Source organism: Pangasianodon hypophthalmus, chromosome 23, assembly GCF_027358585.1.
Source record: "Pangasianodon hypophthalmus isolate fPanHyp1 chromosome 23, fPanHyp1.pri, whole genome shotgun sequence".
NCBI classification, from domain to species: Eukaryota; Metazoa; Chordata; class Actinopteri; order Siluriformes; family Pangasiidae; genus Pangasianodon; species Pangasianodon hypophthalmus.
Genome location: NC_069732.1, coordinates 11,736,849 through 11,756,416, shown reverse-complemented (window position 1 = coordinate 11,756,416; position 19,568 = coordinate 11,736,849). Strand labels below are relative to the sequence as shown.

At 38.2% G+C, this 19,568-nt stretch overlaps 2 protein-coding genes across 7 annotated transcripts in view; one reads left to right on the top strand and one right to left on the bottom strand.

Moving 5' to 3' along the window:
• Window positions 1–8,408, top strand: part of kiaa1522 (KIAA1522 ortholog) — a 36,294-nt gene extending 27,886 nt beyond the window's left edge. For 5 of the 6 annotated variants that reach the window (XM_026930006.3, XM_026930007.3, XM_026930008.3 and 2 more), the window contains 6 exons: window positions 1,627–1,782; window positions 1,891–1,931; window positions 2,028–2,172; window positions 2,422–2,529; window positions 2,633–6,268; window positions 6,407–8,408. In XM_026930006.3, the coding sequence (XP_026785807.2) occupies window positions 1,627–1,782; window positions 1,891–1,931; window positions 2,028–2,172; window positions 2,422–2,529; window positions 2,633–6,252 (4,070 nt within the window). In that variant the 3' untranslated portion in view covers window positions 6,253–6,268; window positions 6,407–8,408. The remainder of the gene's footprint in view (window positions 1–1,626; window positions 1,783–1,890; window positions 1,932–2,027; window positions 2,173–2,421; window positions 2,530–2,632; window positions 6,269–6,406) is intronic. The other variant, XM_026930009.3, reaches the window with a different exon arrangement.
• Window positions 8,409–10,203: 1,795 nt separating this feature from the next.
• On the bottom strand, window positions 10,204–19,350 carry yars1 (tyrosyl-tRNA synthetase 1). The gene is made up of 14 exons (XM_026929625.3): window positions 19,266–19,350; window positions 15,993–16,072; window positions 15,634–15,780; window positions 14,930–15,105; window positions 13,328–13,457; window positions 13,126–13,206; window positions 12,901–12,993; window positions 12,647–12,782; window positions 12,481–12,566; window positions 11,849–11,978; window positions 11,633–11,733; window positions 11,203–11,396; window positions 10,884–11,025; window positions 10,204–10,789 (listed from the first exon to the last, which is right to left on the bottom strand). Exons 2-14 carry the CDS (start codon window positions 16,047–16,049, stop codon window positions 10,679–10,681), a joined length of 1,584 nt encoding a protein of 527 aa, XP_026785426.2. The 5' UTR covers window positions 16,050–16,072; window positions 19,266–19,350; the 3' UTR covers window positions 10,204–10,678.
• Between the last annotated feature and the right edge of the window lie 218 nt (window positions 19,351–19,568).

Below are 19,568 nucleotides of genomic sequence, written 5' to 3'. Positions count from 1 at the left end.
CAACAAATAATTTTCTAAAATGTAACCTACTCTAAAAATAAGGCAGTTTTGACGAGAGAAAGAAAAAGTTTGTGTGTTAAGAGGGTAGTGTCTACGTATTTCATGATTTTCATCATAATTCATTATAATTTTTTTGGGGTGGGAGGGGCAGGGGGGATGATTTAAGACCTTTGTTTTATTAGGAGTTAGCTTAGGTTAGTGTTTGAGTTTGAATCCTTGGCACCACCGTATACACTGCAGTTCATCTCTAATCATCCATCAACTTCAGTCTTTTATCCCTGAGGCAAAAGGTTTGGATGCAGGACATAGAGGCCTGTTCCCTATTAGTTTTGCTTTACTGTTTCCTTGGTTCTTCAACCATTCTACTCCCTTATAAAGATCACTTAAAGCTGATGGATTTGCTACTTTAGGAAGTCTATAGGAAGTATTAATATAACACATAGTAATGTTGCGATATCCTTGTTTACCTTCATGTAACACACCTGCCCATATTAAGTTTTTTAAGCCCTGCATGGTATCAGAGTCACTGTCTTCACAGTTAAGTTACCTGACACCCCCATGGGGTAGCTGCTAATCCAGACACTTAAAAGTCGATGCCTGGTAGGCGGTTAGAGACTGTAATAAAAAGCCAAGGGGATTTTTTTTAGGGAAACCTCCCTTTTTAGGCAAAAGCCTTTCATCAGGTTTGCATCCCAGTGCCTTCACAAGGACAAGAGCTGAATTTCAGTTCTCAACAAGAGTTAAGGTACTCAGGGGGACATTAGGAAGCTGATAGGGGGGACCAGTATGAAGCTTCTTACTGTTTCTTAGACAGTGTCCAAAGGTCAACTTGAAGTTTCATGTTTCTCACTATTGTCCAACTAACAGTCAACTACCAGTCAGGAAGCATGGCACAGTGACCAGCAAGGGCAAGACTGCTAGAGTGATTAAGAATGAGGATGTCTATTTACTCTTCTAGTATGCATGTTTAACATGTCTTACAGTCTTATTTAAAAGTAGTATAACGAGAACCATAAATGCAGTATCAGTGATTGAACCTTCTACAGAATCATTAAAGGTCAGGAGGATCTAGACAGATTATTTTATGTAAGTGTCAGGGCTTATAACACGTTGAACATCTAGACAATTATCCATGCATTATTGATTTGCTAGAAAAACTTCATGCAAACAAAAATATATCTTCATGAAACATTCATTCATTCATTTATCTTTTGGAACCACATCATCCTGATCAGGGTCACAGAGGATCCAAAAAATATCCGAAGCAGGAGAATTCAATCCTGGATGGCACACCAGTCAATCGCAAGGCATCATTCAAACACATTCACACTAATGGGCAATTTAGCATTGTTAGTCATTTTTTGGCAATGGGAAGAAACTGGAGAACCCAGAGAAAACCCATGTGGACACAGGGACAACATGCTATATTCCAACATGAGCTCAAGATCAAAGACAAATCTAATGTTTTATCTAAAAAAAAAACAGCATGTGTGGTGATTGTTTATGAACCTGATTTATTTCACAACAGGGTCACAGAGGCAGTTCTGTGTGCTTGTGTATATTTGAATAAAGTGAAAAATCCCACTGACATCTAACACAAGCTACTCTCTCTATCTCTCTCTCTAGCTGGACAAAAGCAAGATGAGCAGACAAAACTGACAGTGCATTACACAGCCTCCCAACACTACCAGGAGAATGTGTTCATTGAAGGTAGCAGGCCAAAGTATCTGGAAGATCTGCACACTGAAGCCCAAGAAGGACTTAAGATACTACAACAAGAGGGTGAGCATCTTATACAACCATAATAATTCGAAATTCGTAATTTATTACATATTGCCATATCAGTGAAGCTGAGTTCTGATGTGCATGTTTTCCCAATTTTGAATACAGAGCATAAAATTGCAAGGGACCTTGAGGATGATCAGCCTGTCGTAAGTTTTCTTTTCATCAAAACAGAGTACAACTTTTATTAAATTATTTATTAAAAAGTGACTTCATATAACCTTACTCATTTGGTTCTTGTGCAGTCCACAATAACAGCACAGCAAGAAAATGATGTCAGCTGTGAAGAAAGAGATGGACATCTGAGATTTGACAGCAATGCTGATCAGTCCATTACATCAGTATCTACTGTATCTGCAGTGTCCTCAAGACCTGTGCTAACACGCCAAGGTATAGTACATGCACTGCATTAAGTAAGGAATAAAATGTGGTTATGTGAATATAATCATTGATGGGTAGTGTGAGGCAAAGCATAATGTTACCAACCCAAAGTTGATAATGTTGTTTCATTGCTGTTATAGAAAATGAACTCTGTGCCTTCTGACCAATCAGAATTGAATATCTAACAGTGGTAAAAACTGGAACAACAGATTATTTAAATTTCATTACATTTGTAAATGCATTCTATATACTTCTTAGGTTCGACATTTAAGCCTTTAAACACTGTGAAGAGGCTGGACAACCCCAGAAAAAGGAGTAGAAGAACAACAATTATGGGCATACCACAACAGGTTCATAGAGAACTATGTATGTCATTTAACTACTGATTTAATTACTACTCTATGCTGAAACAGTATATGGAAAATGTTTTACCAATTTTTAAAAACATTCATGGTTTTAATCAACACAGGTATGGGGAGGGGAGCCTTACTACAACTCCCAACTGATGAAGATGATGATTCATCTGGTAGAGTCATAATCCCAAGAATTGATGGAGAGGTGCCTATTACAAATAATGAAGGGGCACGTGTACACCTACAGGATATTGAAGCCCTTCAGGTTTCCAGAGATGATCAACTTCTCAGGCACCACATACAGGCTGTGTACAGAGATGACTTCCTTCTAAACACCAAATCTGGACTACAAATATCCCTGAGACCCAGGTCTCTTGCTGTACCAGGAATAACAACTTCCTCTGCCCTATTGCAAGAACCACAAGGTCCTGTGATGTCTATTTCACCACAGGCTACGTATTTATCCACAATTATTCCTAATGCAATCCTACCTTCTGCAATAGATGTGATAGAAATTGATAGAAGCTGCAACAGGAGGAGTGTACGTACAGTTAGCAAGAGCAGCTTAGCACCTGCAAGTCCAGTTTCTTCACGCTCAGGAGGTGGTACTCATGATGAACCAAATTCCACCGGCTCTAAATGGAGCCATTCACAATCTTCTGAGACTATTGTCTCCCACCCCTCCACCATCTCCTTCAAAGGAAGCATGCCATCTTCACATCTAACAGACAGCATGAAGGAAGTCACAGATTTAAATGAAGAACAGATGAGTCTTAAGAGCTCAGTCAGTTGGTCAAGTTCCACCAGTAAAGCAGGCAGTCAGAGACTGGATCAAGGGGAACTAAGTGATTCTGCCGAGACTGCCCAAAACAGTCGACTGTTCTCTCGTAATCTGTCAGTAATCAAGGCTAAACTACCACCAGCACCACCAAGGAGAACATACTCTTTACACCATGAAAACCTTAAGCAAAGGCCAAGGGAACTGGCAGACACAAAAGATTTGAAATACCTAGGATCCAATTGCAGGCAACCGGATGCAGATCTTAATACGAAAGAAGATCCTACATCATCCTACACTGAAAATATCTCTACCCTGTCTCCAGTATCACCATTGTTTGATGACTCTAACTTATCTGTGACAGCCAGTCCACACAGACCAGTTCAAGACTCTATTGAAGCTCAATCAGAATCAAATAACTCATCCCCACAGGACATATTTGAAAGAACACTATCGCCTTCAAGTGGATACTCAAGTCAAAGTGGAACACCCACCCATTCTTCTAAAGACATCTGTCCTACCTCTCCAGGAAAACAGAAGTTGAAGCCTCCAAAGCCAGAGAGGGCAGGAACACGAATTTCTCCTGCAGTATCCGTCTCATCATCCCTGGTTTCCCTGTCCTCAAATGTATCAGATCCAGCCAATCAGCTTACACAAACCCACACCACTCAATCACAGCCATCAAAGATCTCCCCTGCTGTAAAAATAAAAAACAAAGTGACTCCACCACCTATGGCAACCCTCAGGGAATTGTTTAACATTCCTCCTCCACCTAAGGTAAAAGCGCCTTGTCCCCCACCACCTGAAACCTGGGCTCACAATGAACGCACAGCTGAACTTTTATGTGGTCCAAGTCCAAATGCCCACAGAATATATGAGCTCCAAAAACATTATCAAACAGACATTTTATTGATGAGAAATCAGGCCACAGCCGATACCACTAACCTAACTTCTGCACAGGGACAGATATCAGTAGAAATTGAAACAAATGGAACTCATACAGAGAATAAAACACCAATGTCTGAGGGAAAGGATGAGCTCATGCCAGTGCAAGAACAAGCTCCTCTGGATGAAAGGGAACAAGTGAGTCATGTTGTACACAAGAGAGAGCATGAAAACTCAGAAAGGCTAAAAATAGAGCAAGAAAGTCCAGTAAATTCCGAGAAATTGCAGTCAGCAGACAAGGTTAATGAAATATTGCTGTTAAAAGAGCAATTTGTCAGTGAGTCAGGTCAGTCAGGTCAAACTGATGGTTTGCCAGAGAATGACTTTTCAACCCCAGAGACAGAGAGAACTGACGCAGAAGACCAATGTTTTGTCAAACACTCCACTGATAAAGAGATCTTCAAACATACACCCACACATAATCTAAGTGTAGAAGGTCCTAGAGCCAGTGGTATCTCTCCACCTCCCTCTCCACCTCCTCAACACTCTCCTCCTCCACCACCCTCTAAAATGTCTTCAGTATGCTCAGTGTCTGTACTATTACAGGAGGAAGAACTACAGCCTGAGACAGAAAAAGAACTCCTCACTCTGGAGCCTTCCTGGCCTCCACCACCTCCACCTATGGACGAGTCATCTGATTTGCTATTTGAAGGACAGGATGAGACAGACTTCCCTCCACCTCCACCACCAGACATGCAAGAATCGTTTATAGTCATGACACAGCACTACAAGGTAGACTCATCAGGACAGGGAGACAGTGTGGCTCCAGAGAAGTCACCTGATTTATCATATATAGACAGTCACACAAAGCAAAATCCAGACCCACAAATTATTCAGAGCACAACATTAGTGGAGAAAACATTAAATGAATCTCTACCAGTTGATAGCATTCCAAATGTGTCAGATGACAATCTCTTTGATCAAATACATGCCAAACCACAATCTTTTGAGAATGTTTCACAAATTTGCATTGATCTAGTTGGTTCAGAAACTACTGTATCTTCTGAAATTTCTCTGAAATCTTCCAAATCACAGGATATACCTTTACAAACTCTGCCTCAAGAAACCCCTCGTCCACCTCAACATGATCCTCTAAATCCATCAGCCATATTACCTAAAGATTTATCACAGCAAACGTCTCATGCACTCTCTGCCGATTTGAAAATTATACCTCCCCTTCCAATGGAAGATCAGTCCACAGTTAATTTCAAAAGACAACCAAGTCTAATAAGTAAAGACAGCAGATGCAAAGGACTTTCGTCCACACAGAAATGTGCACCTATTACAAAAGAGGATGCGAACATTCCCCTTGTCACACCATCCCTACTTCAGATGGTACGTCTACGGACTGTAAATGTTGAAGACCAAGTTAACCTTCTTTCACAAGAAGTTACAGCTGGTACTGAGACCACCCCAGACCAAGATCTGTCTGTGTCTAATCAAGTAACTCCACAAAAACCTATTCGCAAATCCTGCACAAAATCGATGGAGTCTCCTGTGAAGTCATTCTCTGCATCCTCGGGTCCTTCTATGCGCCTTCAAGAGGCTATACGTATGAAGACAGCTGCAATGTCTTCCAGTAGCTTTCCAGCAAGGCCCAGTCTACGTTTGCCAACCCCCACTGCAAACAGCAATGATGTGCCTGTACTGTCCCCTAAGACACCTGATGATTGTAAGTCCCCTGCCTCCACAGCCAGCTTCATTTTCTCCAAGAGCACAAAGAAAGTTGTTATTGAAACAGCAACATCTCCAGAGGCCCAGGCCAGCCTCAAGCAGAGCCTTGCAGCAGAGCTCATGCAAATTTCTGATCAGCATAAATCAGTGGTTACAAATGGCACAAAGAAGCATCACAAGGTGCCACCACCTGTTGCAAAGAAACCAGTATATGCAACAAGTCCATCAGAGAAAGTTGGAACTGTCACAACTGTTACAATAGTGGGCTCTTCAATTAAGCAAAAAAATGGAGGAGCAAATAATCAACAGACTGACAGAGTGCAACCTGCTGGCCAGTGAGTGCCTTCCACCACAGGTAAGAAATAAATATATTATCATTACTTATTGTATGTTTCAAATACATTGAACAAATGTCCTTAACTTTGTTTTATGCATTTATGTTATTTTATACTTATGATGAGTTTTGGACTACATATAAACAACTCTTTTTCAGGTGAAGAAAAGACTACAAGGTGTCTTGAGTAATGCTTTGGCAGAACTGTTCAACACCAGGAAAACAAAGTTAGCAAAGACAATGTGTAGCAATCATGGACAATGTCACTGTTCTATTGTAAAAGCCTTAGCCTGACCATGGCCTTCATATTTATGCAAAAAAATTGGAGTTGGTTCCAATTCTTTTGATACAATAGCTTTACTGTAGCTTTGGCATATTTTTCTACACAATAAATTTTTTTTTTCTCTTTTGGCAAGTTTTAAACCACCATATGTTATTAATGGTGGCTGCTGCAGTTAGATCTTGTAAATTCCTAAGTTTATTCTTTGACTGCAATGTTAATCTATTATCTAGTGGTTATAATGGGTAGTAGTCACTGCTGATCAAAGACCTCTTTTCCAACACAAGTACGCATTTTTATGCTCACAATTACATTGTTTATCCTCCATTTACATTATAAGGCCCAATGTTTGTAGACACCTGACTATCATACCCATATGTGCTTTTTGAAAATTCTATTCCAGATTCCCCCTTTGCTGATATAATAACCTCCAATCTTCTGGGAAGGCCTTCCACTAGATTTTGGAACATTTGCCAATTCAGCCACAAGAGCATTCGTGAGGTCAGGCACTGATGTTGGGCGAGGAGGCCTGGGGTGCAATGTGCCTTCCTTTTCATCCCAAAGGTGTTCAGTGGGGTTGAGGTCAGGGCTCTGTGCAGGCCACTAGAGTTCTTCCACTCCAACCTTGACGAACCTTGTCTTTATTGTCTTCACTTTGTGCACAGGGGCATTGCCATGCTGGAACAGGTTTGGGCCCCTTAGATCCAGTGAAGGAAATTCTATACATTTGTTTGCTTCCAAATTTGTGGCAACAGTTTGGGGAAGAACCACATATTGGTGTGATGGTCAGATGTCCACATACTTTTGGCCGTACAGTTTATATGTGAAGTGGCTAATGCTATACTAATACATTTTGAGTATGTATATATTTACACAATAATCAATTTTAATTTGAATCTTACAGAATTAGCCTCTTGCATCTGTATAATTGTGTATGATACACATGCTTAAAAATCACAGTATATACTGAATGTGCTTGAGAGATGGAATTAATGTTTATTACATTAAAATGACCTTTTATTATTATTATTTCTAGAAAAAGCACTTTGCAAGCTACAAATGCTGAACTATTTCTAATGAAATGACCAAGGCAGTAAAAATTTCTGTATGTTCCCTGTAAAACTGATGCAGAAAATAGCTGCTTCCTTATTAATGTCACAGCACAAATAGTACTGACACTTTGTGAACAAAGCTGCATTAAAATATTTGGCTGTTAAAGTATTTGGCTATTTTGGGTTTACAAGGTAAATCATGAATTATTTCTGGAATTGTGGAGCCTATTTTACAATCTTTCTTTTGAAACTTATTTTAGTGAACCACTTCTTTTCAACACCACTGAGTATTTTCCAGTATTTTCAATTATATGCAATGTATTTTCTCTACTCAAGTAAAAATATCATTTCATATTCTATAAAACTTGTTGAATGTATCTTTTGACATTTTTTTATTTCTTGCTAAATTGATCTTTGTCTTTTACACTGTAAATACAACTAACAAAAATTCTCAAAATTGTTAGTGAATAACACAGTAAAACGTGTGCAAAATCATTTGAACAGGAAACAGAAAAACAGGGAGGAATCAAAATGGAAAAATGGAAACAACTGTTATTATTTTTTTACATATTTTTTTTATTTTACTTTATGTTTATTTCATACTCTAATAAAAGCAAGTCAACATTGCCATTACTAAGTTTTTAGTAGTGACAACATGTGATCAAAATCACAGGACATCACAGATGTAAGGTCATGTGGGCGGGCAAGTTCTACATACCAAAAGCAAGGTAAGATGAATGACAACACTAACTTTGCTAACTTTAATTCTAAGGTTGTAAATTTGCCAAAAAAAAAAATTACATACATATAACATTCACATACTATAACATAGTGAATTGCTGAGATTATGGTTGCTTTTTTATTCTTTGAGAGGTAAAATACAAGAGTTTATTAGACAGGAAATGAGAGAACAAAAAGTCATGTTTTGTTTGTAATGTTACTTTCCTTTCTTTTTTTATGTAAACATACAGTTTGTCATTATATAACCATAATATCTTGTTTGCATTTGAATATTTAGGATCTTTAGAATCCTAGACTAGGTACAAGGAGTTTTTACTGCCAGTTTATGATGTGCACCAACCTTGTTGTGTTTGCGCCTCCTTTGGCTTTCAGAATTGCATAAAATAATCTGTGAATCATGGGTTCTACAAATGCATTGTGCAGGAATGTTGTACCATGCAGAAATAACTGAAGTTGTTATGAATAATTATGCAGTTGCTGCAAATTGAAAACAGCTGCACAGTCTTACTGTGGAGGACATTTTCAACCTCACTTCAGATATGCTCAATGGGGTTGAAACCTGACAACTAAAGCATTAGACACTCACTGTCATATTCCTGAAACCATTCATTGGCAAGGTACTATGCATATTATGCTGGAAATAACCATTCAAGTGTAAATAAACTGTAGCCACGAAGGGATATTGTTTGGTAAGATACACCATGCTGGTTAGACTTCATTAGGTATCAGGGTCCCTGACAAATACAAGAAAATCATTCATCACAGCATCACACTAACACCACTGGTCTTTAATTTTTTTCCACTAAACTAGGTGGTTCCTGATTTAAAACCTGAATTCAGCTGATCAGGCTGCTTTTTTAACTTCAGTGGTCCACTATTGATGCTCTTGTGCCCACTGGAGATGTGCTTTGCTTCCAACACCGACACCTAGCATGGTCTTTGGCTGCTGTAACCCATTCAAGGCAAAGTATGATAAGGTGTGTGCTGAGATGACATGCTACACACCAGAATTCAATTCTAATGTGATTTGCATTTCTCTGGCCATTTGATTGCTTGCATGATTCATTATATTGTCATTTGCCCCCCAAGATTTTGTCAGTAGGATCACCAGGCACTGGTGGTTCTTTTTTCTTTACACACCAGTTATAATTTACCCTTAACATTGCCATTGTTATGAGGAGACATAATGAGGCATAAGCGTATCCTTTCCCTCAGACATGGCTGAATAGGTTCCATTTGTTTCAATTTCTACTGATATATCTTTGCCCAGAAGTTAGGTTAGTGGTATCTGCTCAATGCAATAAGCAATATTCTCTGATTGACTGGAAATTTTGAATTACTGTGTGCAATGTTTATTTTAGGTGAAGGATGAAAATAGGTCTGGAGGGCAAGGTATGTTAAGACAATTGTGTTACCACTTAAAAATAATATTAAAATAATAATTATATATTTATTATATATATTTATATATAATTATTATAACAGAATATCCACATATTTATGGCTTAGGACCTATGAATATCTCACAAAATACAAAGAAAAGTAACTATGTATTAACACTAGGACATGTAACAAACATATGTATTCACTATGATTAACTGAAACTTTAAAAGAAAAAAACTTTACTCACCTTTACTCTCATAGTCTGAGGTATGAACTCAACCATAAGCTACAATCCACATACACTCACGGTTGTTTACTACATATTACCAAAGATGCTCTAGCAGTGGGCAGACGTACCACTGAGTGTTTGGATGCATTTGCAAATATTAGTTATCAACATAGAAAGGTAACTTCCAGATTTTTGTACCCCGATTAAACAGATCAATCATCATACTTTCAGCAGCTATTAATCCCTTTGAACAAAAATGAGAAAAATAGCATTTCTTAATTGAACATATTTATTTTGTATGGGTTTGGTTACATTATGATTTCATATCTTGAATGTAAGTACGCAATGCTTCTGTTTCCCTGTACTTTAACATCTTCATACCTTTATTTACTCATTAATGGAATCTGAGGTGACTTCTGATGTAATGCCACTATAAGAAAACCTGTCATGACAAGTAACAGATTACACATATTACCTAATCCAAACACGGGATATTATGGACATCGGTACAAGCGATGTGTGGCATAGAGTTTCAGCATGATGTTCAGATCAAGTGCTCTTAGATTGTTTTAGCAGCAAGTGACATAACAGTATGTGAGAGATGAACGAAGCTCTATGAAGACACTTTACCTTCACCAAGTTATTATCCTTGATTTTCATAAAGGCCTGAATGATGTGCATTATTATGGAAATGAAAGATTTGAAGTTTTGAAGATTAGGTGTTTTGAAGAAAAGGGAAAGAATATTTAGCAAATGCTGCCACCCTTCAATGTTTTACAGGTGATTTTTCCTAGTTTGGTCATCAAATCTTTCTTGCTCCATTGAGCTATACACTCATCTGAGATCTTCATGTCCACCTGAGGAGATACGGACAGACGTGTAAAACTCAGCACCCTGCCCACCATCGTCAATGCAAGGTCATAGTTTGCTTCAAATTTCACCTTCACATACCTGAATCTTTTCAAACACCTTCTTCTTTGGCTTGAGTTCATCATCTGGTGTCCCTGACGAATATCCGTCTACAAAGACACGTTCCCCTGGTGCTGATCCTTCAGGTGGATCCAAAGGCTCTATTCTTTTGGGCTCACCCTCACTGTTATATGCAACGTAAACAAATAACGTCTCAACATACTGTACATCATACATTTAATAGGTTAAGACAAGTCTACGAAAACACAAGCCAGACAACATGGGCCTTATTAAATCAAGAGGTTGTTTGAAAAGTTGAACAGCATCAGCTTGTTTTAACCTGGATATCGGGAATACTCACACTGACGCACAGAGCAGCATAGCCTGAGACTCGATCCCCCGCATCTTCTGAGGCTTCAAATTGCACAGCACTACCACAAGTCGGTCCTGTAGCTCCTCCTGGGAAACGTAGGCCACCAGTCCGCTCACAACAGTCCGAGGCTGCTCTTCTCCAACATCAATCTTCTCTAAATAAAGAGTGTCTGCATCTGGGTGCTGCAGAGTTGAAGACAAGAATTGAAAAGCATGTAAAGCACTGTAAAGTAAAGCAATTCGCTGTCAATACTCTGCTCCTCAATCAATACTCAGTATTCATTTAAACCATTATATTTAAAGCTATAAAGCTCCAGTGGAAATGTGAACAATTGATTGGTTAACTCTGGAACATTTACTGTGATTAACAGTCTTAAATCAAACAAAATACTAGATACTACTAGATACATCGGACATACCTTCTCTACACCAACAATTTTGCCCACTCGGAGATCCAGTCTGGATGGGATGATCTCATCCTCCTCTTCTGCCTTTTTGGGGTTCACTTTTGCTGCCGTCTCTATAAAACAGTTACAAACTCTCCATCAGGCTGAATGAAAGCACCTTACTCAGAATGAACATTATCCACAGATACTGTGAGTGTATACTACATTTTTGTGTTGTATTGTACTTACTGTTTTTTGAGGGATAGGCTGAACTGGACAGTTTCTTCAACTCTGGTGTCTCAAACTTTTTCCTGATGGGATCCAGAAGTTTGTTCAGGGCCACCTCTACTGATGCCTTTAAATCACCAGGATGGATTTGCTATGGATCAAATGTCCAGAGAGTGTTACTACAGAAGACACACCAAGCACAATATGCAGTCACCTTGCAGTGAAACATAACAAGAGAAAATAAAGATGCTAACTGGACACAACTAACATTTTTACTTGAGAGTAGAAAACATCAGAGCTCGCAAATGTCTGCCAATGGTGTGCTACATGAAAAGGTTTAACATTAGAGGATATGAACTATGGACACTCAGTTGTTCCCCTGGCCATATATTATTATATTATGTTAGCTACCACACATCACCCTGGTCATTTAGGTTTCTGGGCCCTGGACACTGGAGCTTTTACTTGCCCTTTAGGCCTAGCTAATAAATTTCTCATTGGTCCACCCCTGGGTATGTATTTATGCTGTCCTCTCAAAAATAGCTGCACAACCTCATTCTGAAAATTAAAAAAAAAAACTATTTCTACAAATACAACCTAACATGAACAACCATACTTGACAAAAAAAAAAGGAAAATATGAACTCCACCTACCTCCTCAGCAAAGTCTTTCTCTACTTCCTCATATGACGTGTAAACTTTGTCTCCACCCCATTTAGGATCTCTTTTAATCACAAATTCTAGTGAAGAGAAAAAAGTAGATCATTAATGAACCATTTTAGTGCAGACTAAATATTTCTAGCATTGTGAATTTGCTCACCAGAATGCAGCGGGAAGAGGACATGCTTGACAAAAGAAAGGACTCCATTGTTTTGGATATTGCCAGGTTCGCAGAAGGCCTTCTTCAGTTTCTTCTTTACATCCTCTTTCTTGTCAAGTAGGTCTATCTTGGATTCCTTAGATTGTCAAAGCAAAGGTATGAAAATGAAATATTTCCAAAGTTTATGGAAGAGCAACAGTAAAAGGTTCTCCAAGATCCAGATATGGCTTTAGTTATACAGATCTGTACCTCACCTCTTCAGAAGAGCTCATCTTGGCTCCAGTTAGGCCGGGCACCATGGGGTTCATCATGTGGATCCGCTTAGCGTAACCTAGAGAGGGGAGGTACTGCAGAAAAAGAGGAAAACACTAAGTCAATTTAACTGTACATACAGCAACCACAAAGAGAATTTGTTGTGAAGGACAACTGTGTCAAAAATTATGGCTTGGCAAGTTAATAAAGAGCCTAAAAATTCATACCTTTTCAGCCAAAGTGAAGATCTTCCTCTGGTCCACGCCACCAAACTGAGCATCTACCTTTAAGTACTCCTCATCCAGTGCCTAAATACCAATATAAAACTATGATCTCAGGATTCTGACATCAAATTTAACAGAGTTTGTGTAGAAATTTATACAAGCTTTACATGTACAGTATCAGTTCCAGCTAAGTGAAGTTAAGCACCTGTAATCCGGGGTAGAGCAGGCCGCTCAGGAGAGGATGCTCCACCTGCTTCACTACTTCAGCCCCAGCCTTTTTCGCATCATGCTCAGTCACCATGGATGAGAGCCGGTACACATCTAGTGTGTAATCCCTGCATGACAATGAAAATAACAGTGCAGGAGGTGAGACAGAATGAAAATATTTACTGCAGGGACAGCATCATGGTGCACGTTGCCGCCTCAAAGCTCCAGGGTTCTGGATTCAGTCCTGAGCTCAGGTTATGCCCTCTCCGTATCCGCATGGATTTCTCCACTTTCCTTCCACTTCCCAAAAAAACACAGGAATATTGTCTATGCTAAACTGCCCCTTTGTGTGAAAGACCATCCAATTCAATCCAGGGTGTAATCCCGCCCAGTGTTCCTGGGATAGGCACTGAATGCGCCACAACCCTTACTAGGATAAAATGCTTACTAAAGATGAAAGAATGAATGAATATTTATTTCAATGAGATGCACACACAGAGTGCCTTATCATATGCATGTTGGGATTTTGAGTTTTTTTTCCTGTTACAAAACTCAATGTGTGACACTTTGTCTAGTGCAGCATTCACCAATTTTATCCGCGCAAATAGGAGTTTTCAATCCAGGCAAATAGAAGCTGCAAGTGATTCCACCTCAGTATTCATCTTCTAGCAACTATTATGTGCAAGCCCTATTTGGATGGAATGAAAACTGGCAACCACACCAGAATATACACCGATCAGCCATAACATTAAAACCACCTGCCTTGGTGCTGCCAAAACAGCTCTGACCCGTCGAGGCATGGACTCCACAATACCTCTGAAGGTGTGCTGTGGTATCTGGCACCAAGACGTTAGTAGCAGATACTTTAAGTCCTGTGAGTTGCAAGTTGGGGCCTCCATGGATCTGATTTGTTTGTCCAGCACATCCCACAGATGCTCAATCAGACTGAGATCTGGGGAATTTGGAGGCCAAACCTTTGAACTCTTTGTCATGTACATACAAAAATTCCTGAACAATTTTTGCAGTGTGGCATGTTGCATTATCCTGCTGAAAGAGGCCACTGCCATTAGGGAATACCATTGCCATGAAGGGGTGTACTTGGTCAGCAACAATGTTTAGGTAGGTGGTACACTGCCTCTGCCAGTGCACATGCACCCGTATGTCCACATGATGTAAAAGAAAACGTGATTCATCAGACCAGGCCACCTTCTTCCATTGCTCCATGGTCCAGTTCTGATGCTCACGTGTCCATTGTAGGTGCTTTTGGCAGTGGACAGGGGTCAGCATGACCCACTCATCTAGCCATCACAATTTGAACCTTATCAAAGTGGCTTAGATTCTTATACTTTCCCATTCTTCCTGCTTCCAACACATCACCTTTGAGAACTGTCTGTTCACCTCCTGCCTAATATATCTCAACCATTGACAGGTGCCACTGAATCAAGATAAACAATGTTATTCATTTCACCTGACAGTGGTTTTAGTGTTAGGGCTGATCAGTGTATGATTAACTCTTATTATATTATTATAACTATTGTAATTTGTTTAATTTTATATGGTGTGTGTGGTGTATCTTGAGCACAAGACAGCAGTCTCTCACCTGTTCAGCTGGTAGTCTGTGCCTTTGACAAACTTTAGTTTATCCAAAGGAACTCCAATACTCTCCAACATGGCCTTAATGACCTGCTCATAGTATTGAACCCGGAGCTCGAGCAGCTCCCAAGGCGCCTTCATGTTGTCCAAGTAGGCATGAAGGTCAGCAAAAAGGATAGTCACCTATCAATCACAAATGAATGATAAAGTGTGTCCACATCAATAATGCATAATCTGACATAGTTACTAAATAATAATACTTTCATTTCCAATATAAGAACATAAAAAATCTTGTTAATGATGATTAATAATGTTAATACATGCTAATGCTGGTAGAAGTAGAAAGAGAGATTAGAGTCTGCTGAATTAGCCTTAAAGATTTATTTGTAGATCATTTATGTTCAAAAGAATTACGATTAAAAATGTCAGCTGAACATATCCACGACTGACTGGCTGACTGATGCTTAAAGTCCTGGTAATCTTGATTTGTAAATTTTTATTTAATTAATGAGTGTTATAGAAATAGAAACTGCTGAATGTTACTATATCTATAACACTCTAACACTCTATAACATTCCATTGCTATAGAAATGCAACGGTCTCACAATAAATGCATCATTATCAGTCCAAATGATCAGCGTGACTACTACAATCATAAATAAATTTATAAAGTAAATCCTCCAGAGAACACATCACCACATCACAACCCACCTCACAGCCAGCTTTCAGGAAGTCTGCAATCTTAGACATGGGGACAAAGTAGGCTACATGAGGCTTGCCTGTGGTTGCTGTGCCCCAATACACCTTTAACTCTCTTTCCTTAAGAATGAGCTTCAGCTTCTCCTCCCCCAGAACCTCCTGAAGATAAAGTGACCCATAAGTTTTGTTCACATATTGCATATAGATGCAGAAGTATAAATTATATCCTGTAAGCAGGACATTACATGCATGCCATACGTTAGGACAGAAGAGTATGTAGCAGTAACACTGTATAAAATTGTCATATTTTATTAAACAACACCATCGTGAATTACGTAAATCATAGTATAATTTGCTTTAGGTGGTCTCACCTGAAGGTTCCGAGTGATGAGGTTAAACTTCTCATCAGGACTCAGCTCTTCGCCCATGGTGCCCTGCCTGCCTCTACTCGCTGTAATATGCAGAAAATCATTATTCACTGAAACCAACTGCACTGTACACTTTAGTGTTTAAGCTCCTCTGTCCAGATTTGGTCTTTCTCATACTGCTAGCAGCATTATTTCAACACGAATAAAAATTCAATATGGTATGAAAAAAAAAAAGGGATGCACCCCGTTTATTATAAGCTGCTTCACAGCGGTAATGACAGTGAAGGCACACAAAGCATGGACAATAAATCATCATGATGTGTGTAAAATACTTAATGATAAAAAATGTGGAAATGAATGCATGTGTGTTCATATCAAAGCTTTTATACTACTCTCATCCCACAGAGTGTTGGTTAATTTTCTAACAGCAGCAGCTCTGACTAGTCTTGGCTGCAAGGCGTATCATACAGTGGATATAAAACCTCCACAATCCTGTAAAAAAAGGCAGGTTTTTGTGAAGTAAAAGAATAACACAAAGATAAATCACGTCAGATCTTTTTCATCATTTAATGTGAAATTGCAAAGTATACCAATAAAGTGAAAAACAAATCCGAAACTTTTTAGGGAAAAAAGAAAAATAAAAAAACTTACAATAACCTAGTTGCATAAGTATGCACACCCCTAAACTATTACCTTGTTGAAGCACCTTTTGATTTTATTACACCACTCAGTCTTTTTGGCTAAGAGTCTATCAGCATGGGACATCTTGACTTGGTAATATTTTCCCACTCTTTCTTGCAAAAACATTCTAGATCCATCAAATTGTAAAGGCATCTCCTGTGTACAGCCTGCTTCAGGTCACCCCATAGATCTTTAGTTGGATTCAAGGCTAGGGCATTCAAAACATTGATCTTCTTTTGTATGCTGTGGGTCTTTGTCATGCTAAAAGGGGAAATTCCTTTTCATCTTCCTTACTAGCAGATGCCTGAATGTTTTGCACTAAAATCGACGGTGAACATGAGCTTCGTGCTTAATGTGATTGGCTGATTCTGAACACAGCCACATCCCAAAATATAAAAGGGCGTGCACACTTATGCAACCAAGCTACTGTGACTTTTTTTTTCCCAATGTCTCCCTAAATTTTTTGTGATTGTTTTTCACTTAACTTCACTTAATGACATGATTTATCTTGGTTTCATTTTTCATCACCAAAACATGCCATTTTAACAGAGGTGTGTAGACTTTATATCCACTGTATATTTAGGTTATTGTTTTAATAAGTTGTTTCTATGGGAAAAAAATCATTCACAAGGACTTTTACATCAGATGCTGCACATAATCTAAGGCTAACAATAAATATATTTAAAAGACCTTGCCATATAGCCATATTCGCTGATATGGTAAAGGTTCTGTAAGGAGACGGTTATTTAACATTTTTAGTAGGAGTCTCGAGTGTCAGCACTTCGTAATTAGAAAGTAGTCCTCCGTAGGAAAGTCTTCAGGATAGAAGACTTTGCACTTTATGATTTTTCGGTAACATAACAACCTGCATTTATTCGTCTTATTAACTTCAAGAGATTGCTCCTATAACGTGTTAACGGAGACTAGCCAGCTAATAACTGCTGGTTTCCAAAACATTTTTGGGATGATAGTTTTTGGTTTCTGAAACACACTGAGAACACATCTTTTTGGTTTTCTTTTATGTTTTTTTTTTATGGAAATGTAACATCCCCATATAAAAGCCCTTGCTCATTATGGTTCAGAGAATGTTCCCATAACTTTTAATCATCCTTGCAGTAACCTGCAATGGTTCAGAGAACATCCCTAAGAAAGTAGGATTTTTTTTCTCTATCCTAAATATCCAGTGTTGGCTTTACAGAATACACAATCACGTCTGTAATACAGAATATTGGATTGTACTATCTATTTTTAGTTCTATGTATATGTTTTTCTGAATTGGTCTTCTGTACCTGGAACGTTAGTTTGTATACAAAATAATAATAATAATGATAATAATGATAATGATAATAATAATAATAATAATAATAATAATAATAATAATAATAATAATAACTTTGCTGAACTCCTTAAGAGAACATTATGGGAACGTTCCTGGAATGTTAGTCTGTAGTTGTAGTCATCTGTCATATAACCATAAGAAAACACTGTGTTTTAAAGTTCCCAGAATGTCTCACACCACTGACTTTATCAACCAAAACAGAATGTTCTCAAAACGTTATGAAATGGTTCCGATCCAAACAGTAACTATCAGACAGCTAGAAGCAGGTAAAAGCACGACGTGTATGAACGGGTAAAAGCGAATGCTGTGGTATAAGACAAAATGCTGTGGTATAAGAGGAATAAAACACTTCAGGATGTGCTGTTATAAGAAATATAATTACTCCATTGTGAATTATTCTTTACTTCAATGTTAATCTGACTTCACTAAGCATGATACAGCTTTCAGTTTAGACAGTGGATTACAAAATTCTGCTCTGAGAGGCCAGGGTCAGAGCTCGAGTCAGCCAAGTGAAACAACATGAAATAATATGCACAAATGTAAAAGTAAAAGATGATTAGAGCTTATAACATTGTAAGCAAATATGATATTGTTACATAAGTGGCACTCTTTTCCTCTCTGTTTTATTTTATTGTACTCTGGCACCTGTTATTTTCTCTTAGATTTTTTTTTTTTTCACATTTAAATGAATGTTTTTCATTGTATTTGTATTGTATATGGTAATAATAATAATAATAATAATAATAATAATAATTATTATTATTATTATTATTATTATTATTATTATCATATTAATATACTACATAATTAAAAATCATCATAAATTCATAAAAGACATAATATGGCTAAATCCCAAATGCCTCCCTATTCACTGCATAACATAACGGTTTAAAACCCCTATTTAGTGCCCTACATGACAAACAGACAGATTTGGGATTCAACCTATAATCACATCTCATTCATACGATCCTACTGCACATTTCCTTCGTTTTCTTTCGCATTTCTGATTTTTTACATCTTCTACATTGCACTTATTTTACAGTACATGTATTGTTATAAATCATAACAATCAGGTTTAAACCTGCTGAACCTTCATTCAGTTAGCATATGCTAGCTGGCCACAAAGCTAACAGTCCGCCTCTACGCTATTTAGCATCAGATGTCTATATACAGTAACTAATTCAGTAAATATGTTATGAAAACTGATATATAATAACTTATATGTAACACACAGATAAGTGAGGAATAAATCGTACCTGAGCCTCTGTGGTTTAGGAAAACGTGTAGCTTAAGCCGGTGACACACGCTTCCGGGTGTGTTACGTCATCGCCTTCAAAATAAAAGTCTCTCATTGGTACAGAATACTTATAATAATAACTTTTAAGTAAATATCCATAAGGATGTTGTGGAAAATATCCAAGGTATACACGTGCTTTTGTGACAGTTTAAAAATCTAATAATTCTATTTATAGCTGGATAAGTGGATATTTATACGGAATGGTTTGAAATCATGATAGTGTTGCATCAGCGCTGTATAATCAATTGTCGAGTCAACTAGC

Bases quoted from the DNA above. Each gene is read 5' to 3' on its own strand.
- yars1 (XM_026929625.3), bottom strand. From the start codon at position 16,049: ATGGGCGAAGAGCTGAGTCCTGATGAGAAGTTTAACCTCATCACTCGG. The intron at 13,458-14,929 runs GTGAGAGACTGC...ATTGTCATGCAG, and splicing joins ACAGACTACCAGCTGAACAG to GGATTACACACTAGATGTGT. The intron at 13,207-13,327 runs GTGCTTAACTTC...ATTGGTATTTAG, and splicing joins TGCTCTACCCCGGATTACAG to GCACTGGATGAGGAGTACTT.